The sequence below is a fragment of the Typopeltis vanoorti genome, chromosome 20, assembly GCF_054136105.1.
Source record: "Typopeltis vanoorti isolate ZY-2024b chromosome 20, IOZ_Tvanoo_1.0, whole genome shotgun sequence".
Taxonomy (NCBI): domain Eukaryota; kingdom Metazoa; phylum Arthropoda; class Arachnida; order Uropygi; family Thelyphonidae; genus Typopeltis; species Typopeltis vanoorti.
This window is the reverse complement of record NC_143568.1, coordinates 40,579,992-40,604,390: the sequence shown is the minus strand read 5'-3', so window position 1 is coordinate 40,604,390 and position 24,399 is coordinate 40,579,992. Positions and strand designations below refer to the sequence as shown.

The following is a 24,399-nucleotide window of genomic DNA, read 5'->3' as shown; positions in this document are numbered from 1 at the left end:
GTGGTATGATAGACTTTGTGTTTCCTAAGAGGGACCTCCTGCGATGAGTCTTTTGACTCCATGGAGACGTGAATGATAATAATAAATCATCCTGCAAACTCTCCACATTGCCTAGATTAACTATTACTCTACCTAATTTCGCATCATCAGCAAACAACTGGATATTTGCTTTCAGGTTATTTCCTATATCATGTATGCACAAATTAAACAGCAATTGTCCCAGCACTGAACCTTGCAGCACACCACTGTTTACCTGTTTTTGCCTTCATTCTGCCCCCTCCATATACCTCTTTTTGATATATGTCCAGCAGCCACCCTCATATCCACTTAACCAATGTCATATCCATTCCTATTTGTTCTAATTTGCATAACAGAGTACCATGTGATATTCTGTTAAATGCCTTTACAAAATCCAGCAAAATCATCGTGTATCCATTTCCTTTATCCAACTCAGCTGGTGCTCTATTATAAAAAGTTAGCAAATGACTAAGGAATGACCAACCCTTCATAAAGCAATATTGACCCTCAAACATCCCATTCTTGAATATTCTTTTTGGCTAATTTTTCTAATACTTTTACCACCATGCCTGAAATCCTGATTGGTCTATAATTTGCTACTGCAGTCTTAGAACATCCCTTGTGCAAGGGAATTATTTTGCCCTCTTTCCACTCCCTTGGAACTCTATCTTAAACTTAAAGCGTCTGTTGATTCCAAAAAGCAATCTCTCTGACTTATAATGACTTCTGTGTAGCGCTTTTGTTTTCTTCCAATTGATGTTGTGTGAAATGGTATTCAAGGCATGGTCTGCTAGACCCGACTTGCCTTAACGACAGTGCCAGATATATTTTTTATGTTCACCAAGGCAGATGTTAACAAGGCTACACAGAAGTCATAAGTCAGAGAGAGAGAGAGAGATTTTTTTTGTAATCAACAGATGCTTTAAAACATACTTCAAACCTCAACAAGTATGGCTGTATAAATTTACCAAAAATCTGGGAAACAATCATTTTAAGATCTAATTAATATTTGTTTTCTCTTTTACAATATAGATGGTGCCTAATTAGGACTTTAGTTCCTTGTGTTGTCTGTTACAATTTTTTTAAACTAGTCCTACTGTTATACCAAATTTTTGTTGTTTCACATACTGTGACAAACTATTATTGTGCTCTGAAGATGCTGGATATAATAACAGTGAAATATCAGCAAATAAGTTTATATTATTTTCTTATCATTCTGTGTTGTCATCAATACCATGAAAATAAATAACAGTTACTGTGAACACATAAGCCTTTCCACATAAGCCATTTGAAGCTACAATCTATATGCACATACTGATGGTCTGAAACTTAAAGCATCGGTTATACAGAAACAGATATTTTACAATTCACTACAGTGTGCTACATGATTACTACCTTCATCAACTGTTTATCCTCTAGTCTAACCTCTGGTGAGAGGTAAAGTGAAAAAAAAAAAAAAATACAACTTCCACATATGTGAAACCATATCAATTGCTGTTTCACAGAGCTATTTCTATAAAATCCTGTTATATTCTGAGTCCTGTTTTTAGCTGAGGAACCTATAGTTCTATTCCTGCTTGTTTGGGTATGAAATATCAGGTTGCTTTGCACTTAACTTTTGGGAATTGTTGGAGTTCTACAGTACTCTTCTTTTATAATCCTTGTCACCAGATGTTTTTTGGGTTGCAGATGGGTCATCCACCTCCTTGGTACCCTTAAGCCATCATTCTTGTTGAGGTTGAGATGATGAATTAGCATCTCACATGCCTCTATGAATTTTAGTTTGTAAAGAATGGATGCCTTTCCAATGAACTATGTCACATTTGAAGTGCATAAAGACCTGATTTTCCACAATTAAGAAATCTGGTGAGTGTGTGGTTTATGTTCCTCTTGAATTCTTAATATCATGCATTCTCTTTATCCTATGCTCATTAAATTTTTTTTTTTTTAAATGTTGATTCCACTCACAAAAGGTTATTGTAAACCTATAGTACATTTTTTTTTACCATGGGTGGGCTAGGGATATTTTTTCCCTGTTTTGATCAATTACATATTTTATCTTGTGTATATATATATATATATATATATATATATTTTTTTTTTTTTCACATAGGCTAGAAACCCTGCTCTAGAGACCAAACATTGAACATTTACAAACCACTTCAGGCCTTCAATAAGCAGGGTGATAATCTCACACCAGGCAATGACATTCATCTCCCACCCAAAGACAATTACAAACAGCCATGTTTACAGCCAGATTCGAGTTCGCAGCCTGTTGGTTGGAGAACAGCATTTACATCACTAAATGTTGTGGTCCATTTTGCTTCCTTTTTTTTTTTTTTTTGAGAATAGATGTCAGGATTAATCTTGTCCATTCTTTTGGTGTTTTGCCTTCTTCCTATGCCATGCTACAGAGCCAGTACAGTTTGTCTATTATCACCTTGCCACCATGTTTCAACATCTCTCCAGTGATCTCATCATTCCCAGGGCTTTTATAATATCAGATATTTTACTGCATTTACAACCTCATCCCAAAGTATATCTGTTTATCTATGTGTGCTTGGTGGTGATATTTTCCTCAGTTCATCAATGGAAACTTTTCATCCATGTAATTATGGACTTATATACACGTGGTTTAAATTAAAGATGCCGAGAAGTGATATTCTTTGTTTCATCCTTTATCCAAGTGTAAGCAAACAGTTTGCATGTGAAGTCACTTCATGACTAAGTTACTTGTATATAGAGGTTAATGACTCCACATCGACTGCCTTAGTATTCCATAATGCAAGGGCCACTACCCAGACCAGTTTTGACCATTATTGATGTCTCATCAGTGGGAGCCAGATCCAGAAGTGATACCAAGATTGAAGTAATGCAGAAGTGATATTTCCGTAGACAAGTAGTTGAAAAGTGTTGCACCTTATTACTAAAATTAAATATTCGAAGAATATATATGGTTTAAAAGTGAAATAGACTTATATGGAGTGACATGTACACTGGCATTGAACCCAAAAACTCATATGTACTACTTACAATTAGACCTATATCAACTCAAAATGAAACAAATTTTTCTTTTTCAGATTTATTTGCAACTAAACAAAAATTCAAACTTCTTTCTGAGTGAGCAATTAACGTTTAGTGGTTTTCAAAATTCTATTTTATCAATAAATGTAGTTATTAATTTTTTCTCAGCATTAGTACATACTTAGAATTTCTTTTGTGTGAATCTCAAACTCAGTGGTTTTCAAGAAATATAATGTCACCTATCTGAATGCCACTGTGCCAGCATAATATTTTGGTATTATAATATTAAATACTATAATAATAAACTGCACTAAAATTAGCAGTTAATTATTACAGCATCTTAACACTAGAATAAACACAAAAATTTTTTTTTAAGAGGAACTGCAAATATTAAATCAATAAAATAAAATTATTGGGAATGCCTGAGAATTCTTAGAATTTCCATTAGTTTCTCCTGATTCCCAAAGATTAAAAAATACTGGGAAATTAGAAACCCTAGACAGAATTGGTGGTGATTAAGGTAGGTCATTTATGTATAGGAGAATGAGGGTAGGTAATAGACTGGAGCTAATGTAGCCATTCTTCGCAAAGATTTTGCTTAGTTTGTCGTTCATTTTTAAAGCCTGTTCAAATGAACGAACTGTTAAGGCTCCTATTTTTGAGGGAGCCAATGGCACCTACTTTTTGTTATAGATGATGATAGTCTATGTGCATGCATATATTGGCATATGTGTGTAAGATTACAATAGTGCATGAAGGATACACAGCCAGAGGGAAGACATATAACAAGCACATCCAAAAGAGGAAGTGTTGAAGTTCTTGATGGTGAATTCAATGTGTTTGTGTTGTTTGTTGAAATTGTCAAGTGTTTAGACTTTTGTGTAGCCAAATGGCAAATATATATAGCTAACTTGTCTGAGCCAAACTTTGGGTTTCTAAGGCTGAAAATAGAACTCACTGTGCAAAATGTTCCAATTAAAAATTAACTATGGAGGGGAGAGGTGAGGAGAGGAGTGGACAGGTCCACAGCAGCACTTTTTTTTTCTTTTTTTTCTTTTCTTTTTTTTAATTTTTTATTTTTTTACAATAGACATTATTCTATCACACAAAATAACCAGAACAAAGCATATTGACAAAGACCATGATATTGGATATTTGTCCTGCAAAAGAAGAATTGTGATGTGTTTGGGACATTCGTGACATCTTCTATCCTTCTCTGGCTACCTTAAATATGCACATGGGCCAATACATACACATTCGATCTTATACTGTCAACACAAAGATTAGGTATAGAAGTGCCCTGAAAAACAGAGCTTAACAATTTGCTTTAATGAGCAGGCTCTAAAATAAGCAAAACCTTTATAAAGAAATAGCTGTAGCAGGAAAACAAACAGAATCCATCTCAATAATATACACAAAAATAAAGATTACAACAAAGCCACAGCATCTCTTGCATTAAGGGAATATCCAATATTAAAGCTACTTTTAAACTATGCAAAAAATTAGCCCATCTAGATGTATAACAAATTTTATTTATTTATTCGTATGGCACGAATAACAAAACATTCAGTACAATACACTGTCATTTTAAAAACCAATAAAATTAAAAGGTTACATCCATATTGGTCAAATAGTTCATAGCTTCAGGTGTAGCACTTAAAAAAGCCCAATTTGTCTCCTGAATATGCTCTACGATAACATTGGGTCACAATATGGTCCACAGTTTGTCTTTGAGCTCCACAATCACAATGTAGGGGATGATCGTTTACACCATTTAAAAAGCATGTCCACACATACACCATGACCAGTTCGTATTCTATTAAGCTGAGTCCAGGATTTATGTGGGAGGTGTGAGCAAGCATCAAAACTTTCTTGTAATTTTTTTGAGAGAAAATTTTGTGATATCATTTGTCTGGCTCTCCCACTGTTCTTGCCACTTTTGCTTCAGGTTGAAGGTAGATTGTAGTAGTAGTAGTTGAGATAATTGTGGTGGTGGATGTCTCGATCTCAATCATCATACACTTAAGTCTGGGAGATCTAAGTGTATTGGTAGGCTGTGTTCTCCAAGATTTTCTTATACCCCTGTAAGAGAGCGCTTTAGTCCTGCACAGACTTGGTGGAACAATGTTGCTAAGAGTTGGAAGCTAGTGTGTGGGCATTGATTTAATTGTGCCAGAAATCAATCTCATTGTATTATTTAGTTGGTTATCAACAAGTTTAACATGTGTGTTATTTAGCCACACTGGTGAGCAATACTCGGCAACAGAGAAAACTAGACCAAGAGCTGTAATCCATAGATTATCGGCTGTTACTCCCCATGTCATGCTTATTAGTCTTTGTATTATGTTATTAAGGGTTCTTAATTTAGCAGAAACGTTTGTTAGGTGTTGCTTGTAACAGAGCGTGCAGTCCAGGGTCATGCCCAAGTACATTGGAAACTTATTGTGTCATAGTAAACATCCTTCAAAGCAGATATGCAAAGTGACAACTGCCATGTGATTATTAAGGTGAAAGCTTGATACTTCTGGAGCCTCCATTTTTTGTAATATTCACCTATTGTTTTCAAATATTATGTAAGTGCCTCTTCATCCTGACTCATGTTTTTGTGTCAAATGGCAATTACAGTATCATCAGCATAAATGAACTTGCATGAGATGGCAGCAGGCAAGTCGTGTGTATAGGTTATAAAGTAAGGTTATAAAATGCAAAGTGACAACTGCCATGTGATTATTAAGGTGAAAGCTTGATATTTCTGGAGCCTCCATTTTTATAGAGGCTCCAGAAGGACAATAGGTGAATATTATAATGGAGCCTCCATTATAATATTCACCTATTGTTTTCAAATATTTTGTAAGTGCCTCTTCATCCTGACTCATGTTTTTGTGTCAAGTGGCAATTACAGTATCATCAGCATAACAGAACTTGCGTACGATGGTAGCAGGCAAGTCGTGTGTATAGTCCACTGACCCTTGTGGAAGACCATTATTAAATTTTTGTTGTCGGGACATTTTATTTCCTAATATAACTTAAAAGAAACGTTCTGTGAGCATGCAGGAAATTAAGTGTGCAGTCTGTTTACATGGGACAATGCTAAGAAATCTGTATATAAGACTTCATGCCATACTGTATCATAGGCTGCTGTCAGGTCCAAGAAGATAGCCAATGTTTTCTCATTTTCTCTTGTTTCTGGAATCCAGCTACTATGTATGATGTTAAAGTGAGCACTTGATCACAGCAACCACGTTTTTCTCTAAAATGAACTTGTTCGTTCGGGACATGCTGCATTATTGGTATGGACAATCTGTTATACAGAAGGTGTTCTAACATTTTATAGGTGCAACTCAATAAAGCAATAGGTCTGAAACTTTTTGCCTCCTGGGGCAGTTTTCCAGGTTTAAGAATAGCAACTATTTTTGACTTCTTAAACTGGCTAGGTAGTAGATCAGTCAATAATATATCAGAAAAGAATTCAGAGAGCTATTTTATAACATTTGGACCGCTATTAACCAGAAATTCAGGATGGACACCGTCCAAGCCTGGGGGCCTTGTCTGCTTTGATATCTTTTATGATGGCTTTTACTTCATCTATAATGAAGATTGAGGCATATTGTGAGAAAGCAGGTGCATTTGTTTTTAAAGCTCTAAGTTCTTTCTTAACTTTCTTGGTATGTTCATGATCTCTAGGTGCCCTTGACATATTAACAATTTGATTAGCTAGTTTCTCAGGGGAGATGGTTATGCTTTTTCTTTTAGGTAGTTTAGTTGTGGATAGTTGTTGGAGAAGATTCCAAGATTTTCTACTTGATTGTTTGAAGTCAAGGATTTCAACATTATCAATCCATTTTGTTTTTCGAGATGAGTTCAGACTATGTAGTAATTCATCTGCTATTTCAGGATCTTCACTTTTGAGGAACTCTCTATAGAGATTTTCACTCTCTCCATTCCATCTGAGGACAAAATCTTTTCTGTAACCTCTAGGGATATATTTTTTCGCAGTTGATATGATCGCTCCTACAAATCTCTTATACACTGCAACTCTAGCAGGTATCCAACGAACACATTTATCCAATTCATTTGTGAAATGTCTCCAATTTGCTTTTTTAAAATTTCAATGCGGTCGTGGAAAGGATCTTGCTATAGGTAGTGTCATACCAATTTCTAGTAACACCGGTCGATGTTGACTCTGTGGAAAGTTAGAAAATACATATCGTCTTGCTGGTAATGGTTGCCCTTCTGTGTTTAATAAAACAAAACATAAGTCCGGATTAGACTCCCTTTGCCATGCTGCTGATATAAAGGTATTTCCATCCTTGGCATCAAATACAAGGTGCATATTATTTATTTCTGCCCATCGAACGAGGGAAGTACCGCAGTTGTTATCACGGTACTTCCATTCTTCATGGTGGCTATTAAAATCACCAATCCATACTGTTGGATGTTGATAAGTAGGTATCACATCTATAGACCATGATGTTAAAGGAGGTTTATAGACACTGACTAATATTATGTTGTGAATTTCACACTGACAAGATGGGTACTGTTATCACATCTCATTGTAGGGACAGAAGCATTTTCTACATCATCTTTAATATATGTTGCAATGCCATAATTCCGGTGGTATGTAGCACCAATCAGGGTGTAACCAGCTATTTTTCCTCTTCTATTAAGATCATCTTCGTTTTCAGCATGTGTTTCTTGAAGAAGCACAACGTCAATGTTATTTTCTTGTAGTATTTTGCAGAGATAGTCACATTTTGCTCTGTTAATTCCCCCAATATTCAGTTGACACATCTTAAGGCTCAATCGCACTTTTTTGTCAGCATCATCAATAAAATTAGAAAAATCAGTATCATTTGACTGCATGCCTTAGCCAGAAGAACTAAGTGTTAGACTGGCTGCCAAATCACTCTAGCTCAATTAGCATTACCCAGGGTGCACCACGAGGAGGGAGCTAGATTACAACCCTTGATTATTCATAACAATGCTTCATGGTATAATAGTGATATAGTTCCAGATATGTAAAAGTTGCATTTATTTGATTTAATTTTATCTTATATTTCTCCTTGCTCTCTCCCACCCCTCATTAACAGTTAGGGTAGGGGCAACAATTCACCAAAGTAGTAATGGTGAGGTACAATGTAACTTTTGTCCCAGTGTGTATTTCTAATAACAACGTGTGCGTGCGTGTGCATGCTGTATATTCCTAATGACAACCTTAATGTAAAGGGTTCGAAAGTAGACATTAATTTATTACAATACAGTAGTTGTCACCATAATTTTTTTATATAATAAATCCACGCTAAATTTATTAAACTCGTGTGTGAAGTCGATAAATAAAAAAGAAAACAATTATAATAAGAGGGAGCTAGCATCATACTTAGTAGTGCCTGCCGTACTGTTAAGTGTTGTTGTTTAATCAACTATTACTGTGCAATATTCTTTCAAACTCGTGGCTCCCACTGGCTACTGAGTGCATCCAAGATGGTGGAAAACCCTGACTACCATCTGTTGGATGTTAGGGCAACTCTGAATAAATTGAATAAAAAGCCATGGACCAGTGGTTTTGGGACTGGCAATCCCATGTGAAAATATTGCCATTCACCAACACACACATAGTAGGCCAGTGCAGTGAATTATGGCCTAACCTTCCAAGATGAATCAAACAGAAATAAAATGGCCCTCGTTCCCAGGAGGCAAGATTGTTACTACCTACAACAGCAAGCAGTCAAACATGAAGGCAGAGGGTGCTAAGAATCCCTGGGTAACCAGATCACGCTGCCACTGGAAACTAAACCTCGCAACTTTAAACTGTAGGACTCTGAGCAGTGAAGCAAGGATAAAGAAGTAACTGAAGAACCTAAAATGACTAAAATAAGACATTCTCGGACTGTGTGAAGTTAGACATAATAGCAAAGAAATTCTTCAATTAAAAAATTTAGACATAATGTATTATAGACACCAAGGTAAGGAAAGAGGGGTGCTTAAGGGTCAAAGCTGTATAACTGAGAGGAGACCTCCACATAGCCTTTAAAGGAATGCGGAGAACCGACCAGGGCTTCTGACCTAATGTCCAATCCTCACCTTCTCGTGGTGCACCCTGTTGGGTATCTACTTGGATACTGAACGAACGAGGATGGGCTGGCAATTTGGGATTTAGCCGACCAAACTGTACTTCTTATTGGTTAATCCAAAATATAGAATGATGGTACAACATGACAAAATTTCATGTCGGCTGGGGCATCGCCCGGTTAAACAAGGCCCCCGTTGTTTTCGCCAGGGAACCAGGCCAAACAGCGAAAAGTCAGCTACTGGAACAAATCTGAAAATAAACCCCAACTCAACATCACCAGAGTTAAAGATCGGTACTATCAACGTAAGAAGCCTGAATGGCAAAGAAATGGAGCTAGCTGAGGAATTAGATAAGTACCAGATCGACATAATAGGAGTGACTGAAAAAAGACCAAAACTGGTGAGATCTTTCTGAGCAATAAATACAAAATGTTATATTCAGGCAATGACAATCAAGGAAAAGAAGGAGTAGCCATAGTATTCAACACAAAATACGAGGCCAATCTTCTTGAATGGCAGGCAGTCTCAAGTAGAGTAATGTGGGCAAATATGAGAATGGGGAACTGGACAATGAGACTTATTTGTGCCTATGGTCCCACAGAAGGTTCTACTAAGGTAGAAGTGGAGGAATTTTTTGAGGCTTTAGAAAAAGCAACTGACACAATGAAAAATGAAAAGTTGGTCCTTGTTGGGGATCTAAATAGCAGAGTGGGAAATGATTGTGAGACATACAAAAATATTTTGGGAAAATTTGGAGAAAAGAGCAAAGCTAATAATAATGGCAAATATCTGTTGGATTTCTGCTCAGGACATGGACTGGTTATTACTAACACCATGTTCCAACATAAAAATGTGCACAAATTCACATGGAGAGAAGAGGCAAGGAATAAGAAGTCTCATTGACTATGTTATTGTTGATAGTGATGTTTTTTCTCCCTGGTGCAGGACACCAGAGTGTACAGAGGATTTGAAATTGGAAGTGATCACTAATTAGTCTTGAGCAGGATAAAATTGAATTTCATATTGAAAAGAATAACATGTAAGAAAGTTTTAAAGCGAATAAAAGTTGAGCAGCTCTCAGATGTGAGTTGTAGACTAAAATACACAAAGATTATTGAAGAAAAAATGAAAGAGTTTGAGAACAGGAATCAAACCTTGGAGATTCAGTGGCAAACTCTGAAGAAAACATTGATTGATTCTGCCAGAGAGGCATGTGGTGAGGTTGTCTGTAAGGATAAAAAAATCAGAACTCTCTGGTGGACACAGGAAGTTAAAGAGGCATTGAAGGAAAAGAAGAAAGCATATCAAAAGTTCCTGTCAAATAAGTCAGCTTGTGCTCTTAGAGAATATAGAGACAAATGCAAGAATGCTAAACACTGTGTAAAACTAGCTAAACAAAAGTCATGGGAGGACTTTGGCAAGAATATAGAAAATAAATATCAAGAAGGTGGCAAAATATTCTGGAGGTTGTTGAAGAAGCTTAAGAATGGAGGAAAGAGTGCTAATAAAGGAATTAGAGATGATAAAGGTGACATGAAAATGGGAGAAAAAGATACCCTTGAAGTATGGAGTAATTACTTTGAAAAACTGCTAAATGAAACAAGCAGTGATGACAGCACAGTGGTGAAAAACACTGACCAGGCATGCAGTCAGGAATACATATCCATACTTGAAGTAGAAAAAGCCATCAAAGGCTTGAATTGTGGAAAGGCAGCAGGAGTAGATGATATTCGACCAGAAATGCTGAAGTATGGTGGTATAAGAGTCTTACAGTGGCTGCACTGCATAGTTCAGAGAGCCTGGACAGAGGGACGAATTCCCGATGATTGGAGTAGAGCTCTCATAGTACCCATATATTAAAAGGGAAATAAAACTGAATGTGAGAATTACAGAGGTATTTCTCTACTGAGTGTTCCTGGCAAGATTTATGCTAGTATACTTGAGAAACGGTTGAGAAGAATTATGGAAGAAAAGCTTGGTGAAGAACAAGCTGGATTCAGGCCAAATAGAGGCTGTCAGGATCAGATCTTGACTTTACAACAAATAGTCGAGAAAGCATGCGAATATAACAAAGATCTGTATTTAAGTTTTGTCGATCTAGAAAAGGCATATGACAAGGTGCCAAGAGAGAAGCTATTCAATACGCTGCAGTTATATGGTGTCAATGGGGCATTATATGAAGCAATACTTAGTCTTTATTTGTGTTGTAAGTCAGCAGTTAGAATTGAAGGAAGTACATTGAAGGAAAGTGGTATTAAACATGATATCAAAATTGGAGATGTTAATGTCAGCTCTTTGCTTTACGCGGATGATGTTATACTTCTAAATAAATCCGCTACAAGTCTGCAAGATTCTCTGACTAAATTGAATAACTGTTGTAATAGATATGGTATGAAGGTCAGCAATAAAAAGACAAAGACAATGAAAATAGGCAGAATCATTGAAAATGTCAACTGTGTTGTGAATGGAGAACCTGTCGAACAAGTAAAACGTTTCAGCTACTTAGGCACGATTTTTACTGAAGATGGTAAATTAAATATAGAAATAGACAACAGAATCAGCAAAGCCAGTATGGTGGGAAGTCAATTGAATAAATTCATATGGAATAAGAGAGAAATTAGTCGGAACACTAAATTAGCTGTATACAAGACAGTGTTCAAACCAGTTTTAACTTATGGATCTGAGAGCTGGGTTAGAAGTAAAACACTTGACCAAAGACTAGAGACCACAGATATGAGAGTCCTGATAAAGATTATAGGCGTGAACAGATGGCATCAATGGCAGTATCATATTAAAAATGAGGATATTAGGAAAGAACTTGACATTGTCAGCATTCAGGAATGCGTTAGCAGAGCTATGGTCACTTAAACAGAATGGGCGAAGAAAGATTAGCAAAACAAGTGTTCTCTGCCAGGTTGGCAGCAAAACGACCCAGAGGAAGACCAAGATATAGGTGGATTGATGCGGTACAAAGTGCTTTAGATGATAGAAATATAAGATCTGATAATGTTGGAGTGTTGACAAGTAACAGACTGATTTGGAGGAAAATTGTAGATAGGAAATTAATAATGATGTAATTTTTTTCATGTAGTACTATCATATCCTGTACACCCCTTGAGGGTACATGGCAGGAATTTGATGATGATGATGATGATGAGGTAAGGAAAGAATCAATGCAGTTGGATTCATGATTAATAAAAAATTGAAGAACAACATAATAGAATTTGACAGTATATCGGATCAAATAGCAAGTATTGTTATTCAGATCTCAAAAAGATACACTCTTCAGATCCAAGTCTATGCACCAACAATATGTCATACTGATGAAGAAATTGAAGCCTTCTATCATGATGTATCCCAACTTTATAACAAAGGAAAACATCATTTCAGAATTCTAATGGGAGACTTTAATGCTAGGATTGGTATACAACAATCAGATGAAAGCTCAATGGGGAATGAGCAAGGTTAATAGAATTTGCAGAAAAATAAAACCTGTACATCATGAATTCCTTTTTCAAAAAACATAGGAACTGGCTATGGACATGGAAAAGCCCAAATGGAAAAAACTAGTGAAATTGACTTTATCCTCAGCAATAAGAAAAACATCTTTTAAGACTGTTCTGTTATAAACACCTTCAACATTAGAAGTGACTATCACGTGGTAAGCAATAAGTTTCAAATAAACTGCCAAAAAGAAAGAAGAAAAATGTTTTGAAAATCAAAGCAAAACATGGATGTACACAAACTCAACGTTAAAAAATATATATTCCAACATGAACTAAACAATACATTTAAAAATCTTATTATAGATGACAATGCTGATCCATCAGAAAGTAATGACATTATTACCAAAAACCTTTTACAATGCTCACTTGAAATAGCTGGTATCACAGAATAGAAACGAGACAAAATTTCTGAAGAAACAAAACAGCTTATGGAGAAACAAAGAGAAATTAAACAATCAAATAACCTACAGAATAAAATTGAATACAATGAATTGTGCAAAACAATCAGAAATTGTATCATGGAAGAAATAAGGAAATACTACTGTAAATTCATACAAGAAACAATCGAAAACAACCACAGTCTCAAAAAAGCTAAACAGCAATTGATGAACAGCAATAAACAGATGTTGCAGTCAAACTACAAGATGGGACCATAACCAGAGAGAGATGTGCTATAGCAAAAAGAAATCAAGAGTTTTACTCAGTATTATATCAGGATGAATGGAGACAATATTTGTCTGAAATGTTTCTTAAGTGAGTATAAGAAAAATGCAAGTCATGTTACCAATGAAAAAATGAAGTAACTGATATTATGGATTTAAGGCAGAATTGTCAAAGTGTTGTGGAGATTGTAGCAGAAGCAGTGAATGATAGTACACGAAATACAAATGAGAGTTTGAAGGAAGTTGTTGAAAGTAATAATGTGGATGATAAAATGCTAGTGTGGAAAGAATTTGCATACTTATGCAGACTCCTTCACAGGGCAATTAAATGAAGAAGAAAGTACCACAGATACTATCCAGAAGAAGTTATGTGGCGCATCCAAAGCTTGAAAAATGGAAAAGCTGCAAGTGAGGATGGAGTTATAGCTGAACTTCTAAAAGCAGGTGAAAAAATGATATACAAAACCTTGGCAAAACTATTTACTTCATGCCTGAAGAAAACTGATGTACCAAGAACATGGAAGAAGGGTATCCTAATTCTGATACATAAAAAAAGTTTAAGTAGAAGACGAAAAAACTAATGACCCATCAGTCTACTATTTACAAAGTGTTTACAAAAGTCTTGGCTCATAGACTTTGTACAACTCTAGATCTAGCACAACCAAAATAACAGGCAGGCTTTCAAAGTGGCTTTAGTACAATGGACCATATTCAAGTTGTACAACAGATTATTAAATGGTGTAATGAATATCAATTACCACTATGTCTTGGTTTTATTGATTATGAAAAATACTTTAATTCACTAAAAACTTGTACAATACTTATAGCATTACGAAACCAACAAGTGGAGGAGCCATACATCAGAACAATCGAATCAGCGTACACCAATACCACAGCAGCAATTCATTTCAATCGAAACATCTCTACTCTGGAAATACAGAGAGGGATAAGACAGTGACACAATATCTCCAAAATTATTCACAGCATGCCTAGAAGAAATATTTAAACTTCTTGATTGGGAAGGAAAAGGTCTGAAGATAAAAAGATAAATGGAAACTATTTAAGCCATTTAGGATTTGCAGGTGACATAGTTATCTTTGCTTCAACTGCACATGAATTACAGACTCGTATCCATGAACTCCAAATTGCTAGCAAAACAGCTAAATATAAACCTAAAGAAGACCCTTGTTATGTTCAATAGCTGTCAAACCAGTTTCCTTTCGTAACTTCAAGGGATGGCCTCTTGTCATCACTCCTTCCCACTGTTCAACCAAGCGAAAGAACTCCCCAGTGTCAACCCTGTAACCACTTCTCAACAGTTTAAAAGTCTCAATCATATCACCTCTCCTTCTTCTATCCACCAAACTCTGCAGTCCACATTCCCTCAGCCGATCCTCATAACAATCATTGTACAGTCCTGAAACCATCTTTGTTATCTGCCTTTGTACCATTTCCAGAGTTAATTTATCCCCTTAAAATCCAGGGGACCAAATCTGAGAACAATAGTCCAAGTGTGGTCTGATCAGGGTCTTATACAACGGAATGATAACTGTTTTATCTCTGCAGGCCAATGTCCTTTTCATTATTGCAGCAATCCTCTGTGTTAGCTTCGCCACCTTTGCAATATGTCCCCTAAATTTCAGGTTTCTATCAATCATCAACCCCAGATCTCTTGTCTCCCCTACTTCCTCCAGCATAACTCCAAGACCTTACACATTTTGCTGCATTAAACCGACACCCCCATTCATTTGCCCATCTATCTAGCTTATTCAAATCCTCTTGCAGGGCTGCCGCATCTGCACTATTACTAATAATCCTTCCCAGCTTTGCATCATCTGTAAACAACTGAATATCCCCTTGCAGCATATTCCAATCCACTGACAATGTCATTGATATAAAGGTTAAGCAATATAGGTCCCAGTACTGAGTCCTGTGGGACCCCACTTGTAACCCTCTGCTTCTTTGAAACTGCTCCACCATACACAACTCTCTGATACCTATCGGACAGCCAATCCTGAATCCAGTTGACCAATCTGACATCCAGACCCGTGTGCTGGAACTTAATTATCAGCTTATCATGTGGCACCCTGTCAAATGCCTTCGCTAAGTCTAAGAAAATGGCAGTATACGCCTTTCCCTCATCTACTGCTCTTGCAACTTTATCATAAAAGGCTAGCATATTGCTAAAACAAGAGCGCCCCTTCACAAATCCATGTTAACTCTCACAGATAACATTACCCTCATCTGCCCAATGCTGTATACAGTCCTTCACTACTTTGTCCAAGATCTTACTAACTACTGATGATGCACAAACTGGTCTATAATCCTGCCTCAGTAATTTATTTACATTTTATAATAGGGTGACAGCAGAACTGGATAAAGGAAATGGCTACACCATGATACTGCTGGACTTTGCAAAGGCATCTGACAGAATACTGCATGGAAAACTATTATAAATGTGGAGTAAATAGAAATGGATATGAGGCTGTGGCATGGAGTGGAATGGAATCTGGCATGGTATGGTGGAGTAGAATCAAGGCAAATGAGGATGACTAGTGGAGTGCCTAGGATATGCAGGTTTGCTGATGATGCAAAACTAGGGAGGACAATAGTGGATAAAGTTAATGTAGATATTGTTGTGTCCTGAATAAACTAAGAAATGTTTTAACACGAATTATTCAGGACACAACTTTAATTAAACATAGGCAGAGAATGTGGCATGTTGGCAATAGATTAGAAAGATAACTTTATGTATATAAATCAGAATTAAGAGCGAGAAATTGTACAAAATTGTATAAAAATGTTTGTAAGACCTAACCTGTGATGCATGTGGGTCAGATATAAGAATTAAATAAAGCTGTTAATTCTATTTAAGAACCCCATTTCAATCTTTAACCGTCCTGTGTTATGCATACCAAAAAGGGGGGAAGGTAGTTATAGGAAAGAGAAACTAAAGTGCCTTCCAAGAAGAACACAACATGTGCATGTGCGATGTTATAGAGGGAGCTGGACGCCATGAAGTAAACCCACGTGACCGCGTTGGCGGGTATCGCGATAGCCGAGAAACACCGAGAAGAGAACGAAAACAAAAAGGGCAAGCAAACCCCACTCGAGGCTTTGGGGGGGGGGGGGGTCCTGTTTCCTGACCTCTCTTGGACGTAGGGTCCAGTCCGCTCTGACGGAGAAGTTCCTGGCTGGCCGTGGAAGGCATTGGTTCATCTGTCACAGCGTTTGAGAACGGCCTAGTTACCTCCTGACACTAGGATAGCTGTGCAATGTCGTGCAATGGAGGAACACCAAGCAGATGCCGTCCGTTCTGGCTATACTCCCGAGCCATATCCCCTTTCCCGCCGAGGTTCTAACCATATAGTGGATCGAAGGTGATCAGACGAAAGGCAAAGTGAAGAAGCCTTGATGACCAGACAAGGCAAGAAGAAAGACATAACATCAATACAGAGACGGTAAAGTAGACTTTTGTATTGTGATTTTCAGTTAAGAAAGAGTGTGTTTCCCTAAGAGAGTTTGTGAAGTGGACTAATTACAGGGAACTTTAAGAACTATCTGCAACTTGGCCCAGGCCCATTTGTTCGAGAATTATCTGCCTAACAAGGCCATGCTTATTTTGCAAGAATTAATAGTAAGTGTGTAGAGTGATATAACCAATGACCACATGAATGTAAAAAGTGTGTTAGATGTTAATGAGATAATGTTAAGATACTTATAATGGTGGTCTATGCAAGTTTATTTATATGCTTTGTATATTAGTATTGAACCAAGGATCCTACTTGAGAATAATTCAGATTAATTAGTAATAATGCTTACTTGTATGATTTTCTCTATTTTATTAAATATGTTTCTTAGTACCTGCCTGACCTGTTGTTAATGTATGATTTCAAACAGCCGCTCATAAAAACATTGACGAACTTAGTGGGAGGAACCCATGTGTATGATTAAACAAAGGGAGCCACGACTGCATGCAAGAAATTAGTACTGAACATAAAATTTATTATAGTTTAATTATTGTGTATCATTCTGAGAGAACCATCCTGGATAAGAGTCCCATCTATCCTCAGTATTGGCTGGCGCAGTTATAATATAAATTTTGTCAATGCTTGTCGGATGGACTCTTTTAGAATGATGTGTAAATGGTCACGTCCCAAACAAGGACAAAGCCCTAAAACACTAAGTAACCTACACGTGGTTAAACTATAGAGAGGCCAATAGGACTGCTTGTTAAAAAGGGGAGATTTAAAGAAAGAATGGAATTAGTGTAGTGTGTCTTATATTTAGAAAATTATATATGGGAATAAGAGATAAGTTTAACAAGGAAGTAATAAGAATTAACAGCACACATAAGAACCAAAAATAAGCTAAGTAGGTCATAACAATATCTTACAGGATGATTTAAATAAATTGGCAATGTAGGCAAAGGACAATGGTTTTCAGTTCAATGTTGAATTGAAAACCATTATCCTAATGGTTTTCAATTCAACATTGTAGTAAGGTAATGCACTGGGGGATGAAAAGATTACACACTTCATATTGTATTAATGGTACTAGTTTACAACAAATTGATGAGGTTAGGAATCCTGGGGGGGGGGGATAATGGTGGAGAGAAATTTGAAATTCAGAGGACATATTGGAAGGGTTGGCGAAATAACTCAGAAGATTACTTGGATGCTTAAGAACACACTGAAATAAAAATAGGGTGCTTATTATTCCTCTTTATAAGGCTATGATTGGGCCACATGATTATTACTGTGCACAAATTTAGTTACCTGAGTTTCTTGAGGACTGGGAGGCAGAGAGGATTCAGAGATGAGTGACCAAGCTGGTGACGGGTCTGTGGAATGTTCCCTATGAAGACAGATTGAGGGTGTATGCGTTGCAGTTTAGCTAACAGGCAGAGAAGAGGGAAAATGATAGAAACTTATGTTACTACAGGGATTCTATAAGATTGACACACAAGAAATTTGTCAATACATGGGAAGTAGGAGAAAAACAAAGGGTCACACTTGGAAGTGTCTAAGTGTGGTTAGTGAGGGTGTGCAGACTAGGAGAGTGGTGAATGAGTGGAATGGATTGCCAGAGGTAGTTGTGAGTGGCCCAATAGAATAGGTTAAGAAGATGCATGATAGGTATTGTGTTGACAGATAGAGTGGGCCTCTTGCAATGCATCTTTTGATTCCATGGAATGCCCATATAAATAATAATAATGAGTCTGCAGTGCATGTTTGATCTTATGCACACATTGCATTACCCACATATACATACACTGTAATGTATTATATACATATGCACATTACATACATTCAATCATACCATTTTAGCGACAAAATTTGGCAAAACAAAATTATGTGTACAATACAACTGTTATAAGAAATGGAACCATATACAAGAATGATATTATAAAACATACCATCTAATGATTGTCTACAATCATTTCCTTACTTGATCATCTAGTGATCATCTTGATCATCTAACACTACATTTGGAGCAAAGACTACATTTTGGCTGCTGAGAAGCTGGCAAACTTTTCAGTAGCACTCATTTCATAAACTGTGAAATGTGTGCTGCCAAGTCTAAATACAATTCAAAATATAAATACTATATATCTTGTAATTAATGTTAAATGACTGAAATTTCTTAACATGACTATTTTGAGGTTAGGGTAATGTTTTATCACTTATTTAACTTTCAAGACCACTTAAACAAATCCAAACCTATTTAAGTACTTACACATGTTTGGCTGATATTCCTGTGAATACTATTATGCTCAGATTTTTCCACTTTACCTAAATCATTATTCTGCCATGTTTTTAAACGGTACTTCCAAAGGATTGGGAAGATATGTCCCTCGGTTGTAAACAAATACTCAGATGCCAATTTGTTTATTGGATTGTCAACATCAAATAGCTGTTTAAATAATAAGAGAAAATAATTAAAGTTCTACTAAAAAATTAGTAAATATAAAATTTTGAAAGTGAACTGAAACATTTTTGATATATTACTGAGAGAGGGGAATACACACACACTCCAGCAAAACACTCATTATTCAGCACTATCAACAGCAGTTTCAGACATCCAAGGAGACTCAGCTCAATTCATCATACATTCTCCTTACAAACTAAAATAACATATTCAGTTCTCGTTATAGCAAACTCAGACTTTAAAAATAAATCTACCAATACATCTTGGCAAAACCACTATAGCGTCAATTGCATTTTAAAGACTCTACAAAAAATCTTCTGCAATAGCAAACTGCTACATACAAGTGCAATATAGTTAGTGTAGACTATAACAAATTCACTCATTATAGTGACCTACTGAAAAGTCCCAGTCAAAACCCAATTAAAGGAACTTTATCATTATTAATACACAGGCATATTCATGAAGTCCATAGACTCAGCGAAGGAGGCCCTAAACATTTCACCAAGCATTATCATTCAGACAATACCTGTCACACTTCACTTTGAACTCATTTGCTGAAAAAGAACATGCAGCAACTCTAGCAACTCACTCATTCACTACTCTCTAAGTAAAAAATCTAGTCCTCACACCCTTTCTCAATTTCCAGGGATGATCCTTAGCTCCCTCTAATTAGTCATGAACTGCAAAACTTTCCTCTATATCAATCCTATAATAATCTTCATGTAACTTATATGTATCTATCACATCTCTTTTCTGCCTATCAACTAATTTCTGTAACCCACCAATCTTCGACCTGTCATTGACTTGTCCCCCCCCTCGATCCTCTTTATCTCTTCCTTATCTCCAGATTTTTTAGTCACTTTTGCAATAATATGCCCTCTGAATTTTAGTATGAGAAGAACTTTACTACATTAAAATAACATTCTCATGCATCCATACTGTCATAATTTAAATCGTCCTGCAAGATCTCTACATCACTTTTATTAACTATTGCTCTACCCCATTTTGCATTATCATCATCAAACAACTGAATATATCTCCTAAGTCATGTCACTGAAGTACAAATTAAATAGAAGTGGCCAATGTACGGACTCCTGTGGTACACCACAAGTTACAAGCCTTCTCCTCGTCAACTCCTCCATATCTTCTTTCTGATATCCATCCATCAGCCATTCTCCCACATCCCTAGCTTCATATCTCTCCTCCATTTGTTCCAATTTATATAATAGTTCCATATGGTATCTTGTCAAATGCCTTTGCAAAGTCCAGTAGTATCACGGTATAGCCATTCCCTTTATACAAATCTGATGTCACTTTATTATAAAAAAAAATAGTCAGTAATTACTGAGGCATGACTTATCCTTCGCAAAACCAAGCTGCCCTCCCATATAGTATTCATCCATTCCTGCATTTTGTTTTTAGCCATCTTCTACAATACCTTAACTTACTACTACTACTATCACCATTTCATTGACCTCCTCGATTCTCTTTACCTCTTCCTTATCTCCAGATCTTTAAGCCACTTTTTAATTTTTTTAGTAGCAAATTTATTTTAATCAAATAAATTTGCTACTTCAGTCTTGGAGCCTCCATCCAATAGAATTATTCTCCTCCTCTTTCTACTCCCCTGGGATCCACCCAGAGCTAAGACAAAATAAACAAGTTGGTCAAAGGCACTGTTGTAGTACATAAGTTGATATATAATGCCATAAATGGCATGTCACATCTGTAGTTAATCTGCCTTAGTTTGCACATTAGCTACTGTTACTGCAATATCTCCACCAGGATGACATACCTTTGTAGAGTGATCAATCACCTAATTTGACAATTTCATTTGCTTCCTCCACTTTCTTACTATGTTAAGAAAGTGGAGGAGGTACATGAAATAGCTCATTCTGCCCCAGCACTGCTTAATGGTGCTATTTACCTATTTCCACTTGATTTATCCTTCTGACTCTAGGAATACAGTCCATTACTACTTCCTTCAAAGACCCTTTTATCATTTCCTATACGCTAGGAACATCCCTTGCAGTTTCTTATGCCATGGCATTGCTCCAAAAAGTCTTAGTTTGTTCTAATGATCAGCTCTTTACATTTCATATACATCACTTATTAAGTGAAAATTCTACTTGTGATTCACCTCCAAGAGCAAGACAATAGTATCTTCACTGACCAGCTGCTGAATTTGACCCTTTTTGGCTGCAGTTTATCTTCTATCATCAGTAATAATCCTCACCCCATCTTGTTCAGTTTTCCTGAAAATACTCTATCCCCTCCATTCTGGCCTTCTCAATATATCTTCTCACTCTCACCAATTGAAAATAACATCTTCACCTTGGTTATAGACAAATTCTCTGATGCAGTTACTAGTCCAGACCTCTCAAACCCCTGGTTACCTTCCATTATATGCTATCAGTTATTCTATTGTAGCTATATAAATTCTATTTCTTTTCTTCCAATCTATATTCCCATAGTTAAATCCCTCAAAATTAATTACTCACTCTCAATTCACTCAGTAAATTTCATCGACAGCATCCTTTGCATTCCCTGGTCTATAGCAGCAACTGACTATTTTGTCTAGCCTCTATCTTATGCCAGATGGTCTCAAACATAGTATCTTCACTGACCACCTGCTGAACTTGACCCTTTTTGGCTGCAGTTCATCTGCTATCATCAGTAATAATCCTCACCCCATCTTGTTCAGTTTTTCTGAAAATACTATATCCCTTCCATTCTGGCCTTCTCAATATATCTTCTTTTAGCCATCTCACTAAGATCAACAATGTCTAGCCAAGAAGAACTAACCAATTCTGCCTGAACAATACAATCTGTAACATACATCTCTGCATTATTGATAGCTATCTGACTGACTGCTCCAGAATTAAATTTTACAAGATAGGAAAAACTATTATTACGGGCAACTCCAAGGAGTCCTTAGACTCATCAAGGGATATTCCAGTCAGCCTTGTCAATTTATGGAGATCCATGTAGATGAATATGGTTCCTATGAGGATATAGAACAAACCACAGGAAAATTATCACTTCCATATATGTTCTCTTTAATATCCCATATGAATAGCAGGAGAGTGGCAAGGAAGCAGATGGTAAAATCTGTTGCAGAATATGAAGATAGGTGTATGGAAGTACTGCATCCATTGTTAAGAAGGGAGAGGTCATTATTGTCAAGCCTATGCTCAATGATACATCCTTGTCCATCTGTGTCAGCACTACCATAGAATGTTGTGTCCATTAATGCTGCCCATAAGAAGTAGAGACTGAGGCAGTTACATTATAAGATTATCAAGATTGATCTGATTTAACTCAGACTACAGTAGTAAATAAATGAACAGTCCCAATTAATAGCATGGTTGGGAAGACCAGATCTTTATTTTCTTCTATGCTCAACATCTCCAACATGTTCCTTCTTTCTCATCTCAAATCCACAGCTTGTCTGTCCTATGTTCTGTTCAACCATGCCACTTTTAGAACAAAATTTTAGTCTGACTTCTAAAGGTATCAGTTATGGTAATTCATTAATGTGGATCACTCATGTATGTGTAATAGACTATGTCATTTGTTCATTAAGCTATTGCAGCATGCATCAATTAGTGTTGTTTTATTAATATTAAATTATTATGCATTAACTCTGTGCCATTCCTTAAGTCTGAGCAGTCTGCTATTTCCTTCATTATTATCACCTAATCAGGAAGCAAATCTGTTTCTACATAGCACATACTGAGTTTGTGACCCACCTGGATTGCATTAGTGTGCTCCAAAGGTGTGTTTTGGGAGCAACTGCTGTTTAACTTGTATGTTAATGATACTGGAAAAAGGTTTGAATGGTGATATGTAGTTGATTGAAGATGATGCAAAGCTGGGAAGAACTATGAGGAATAGAGCAGGTGTTGCAAATTTTCAAGAGAACTTGAATAAACTGAGTGAATGGATAAGTCAGTAGGGTTACCAGTTTGATGCTACAAAGTGTAAGGTTTAACATTTGGGAAGCAAAATCGGGATGCAGAATATATAGTTTGTTTAGATATGTTAGAGGAGATGAGGAAGACCTTGAGGTGATAGTGGATGATGATATAAAATTTTGGAAATACAATGCTAAAATTGTGAGGATGTGAGAAGAGGTTTATGGCAATAATGCAGTGAACCTTGGATTTCGAATTAAAGATGTTATGGTTCCATTACATAAGGCTTTGATCTCTCTGAATGTGGATGATTGTACATTGGTCACCTGGTTTTTAAAAGTATAAAGGGGAAAATGGAAAAAGTACAGATGGCTAACTGAGATGGTTTCTGTAATGATGAGTATGAAGAAAGATTGAGGAAATTTAATTTGCAAAATCTAGTGGATAAGAAGAAAGGGGGGGTGAATGATTAGGACATAAGTTGGTAAGGTTATCACCAATTAATGTGAGAAAAATAAAGGATCTCTCAAAGTTCAATAAAGGGCTTATTGTGGATGCCTGTCTGGTTGGCTGGAGCCATGATTTTGAAAACCACAAAGATGACTCATTTCTCAAAAGGTGAGATATCCCAGGTATTTAATCAGTGGGAAAATAACCCACATTGATCACTAGATAAATGTGGGTTAACTAGATCACTATCATCTGAGAAGGCTTGTACAGACAAACAGAACTTCCTGTGTGCAACAATTGTTCGAAGCATTTAATGAAGGCTGTTCCTGACACATCTCACTGAACTATGTACAGGGAAATGAAGAGGACTGATATTGACAGTTGCATGCCTATACAGAAACCACTATTCTTGTTGAGAGGCTTATACGCTGGTTAAACATGATAACTAATATTTAAGGAATTGACAGCGTATACTAGAAATATAGATTAAATAAACTTTAATATATACTTTCCGATATTTCGGCGAACGTCACGTTGCCATCTTCTTGGGAACTTACTACACAGACACGTGCACACAAGTACTAATAACAGCAAATGAGACTGAAGCTAGGAAGCTAGCGTTTCCTAAAGTCCTGATGGTGCCCCCTGGTGGGCTATATTGGTAGTTCTTGGCCTTTGGGCTGAAGTTCTTCTGATAAAAGTTTCCCAAATTTGGGGCATTTTCATGCATCCAAATTTGTTGAGGTTTGGCATGTTCCTAAGGGCCGAGGCTGATTCCATGAATAGTCTTTCATACTTGAACTTGCTGCGGTGTATTACTGT

General features: G+C 36.6%; 1 protein-coding gene across 3 annotated transcripts in view; it reads right to left on the bottom strand.

Moving 5' to 3' along the window:
- The window catches only part of LOC150095390 (ER degradation-enhancing alpha-mannosidase-like protein 1), a 409,738-nt gene that overhangs the window by 55,313 nt on the left and 330,026 nt on the right, over positions 1-24,399 (bottom strand). For all 3 annotated transcript variants that reach the window (XM_090410569.1, XM_090410568.1, XM_090410570.1), the window contains exon 11: positions 19,019-19,195. In XM_090410569.1, the coding sequence (XP_090266695.1) occupies positions 19,019-19,195 (177 nt within the window). The remainder of the gene's footprint in view (positions 1-19,018; positions 19,196-24,399) is intronic.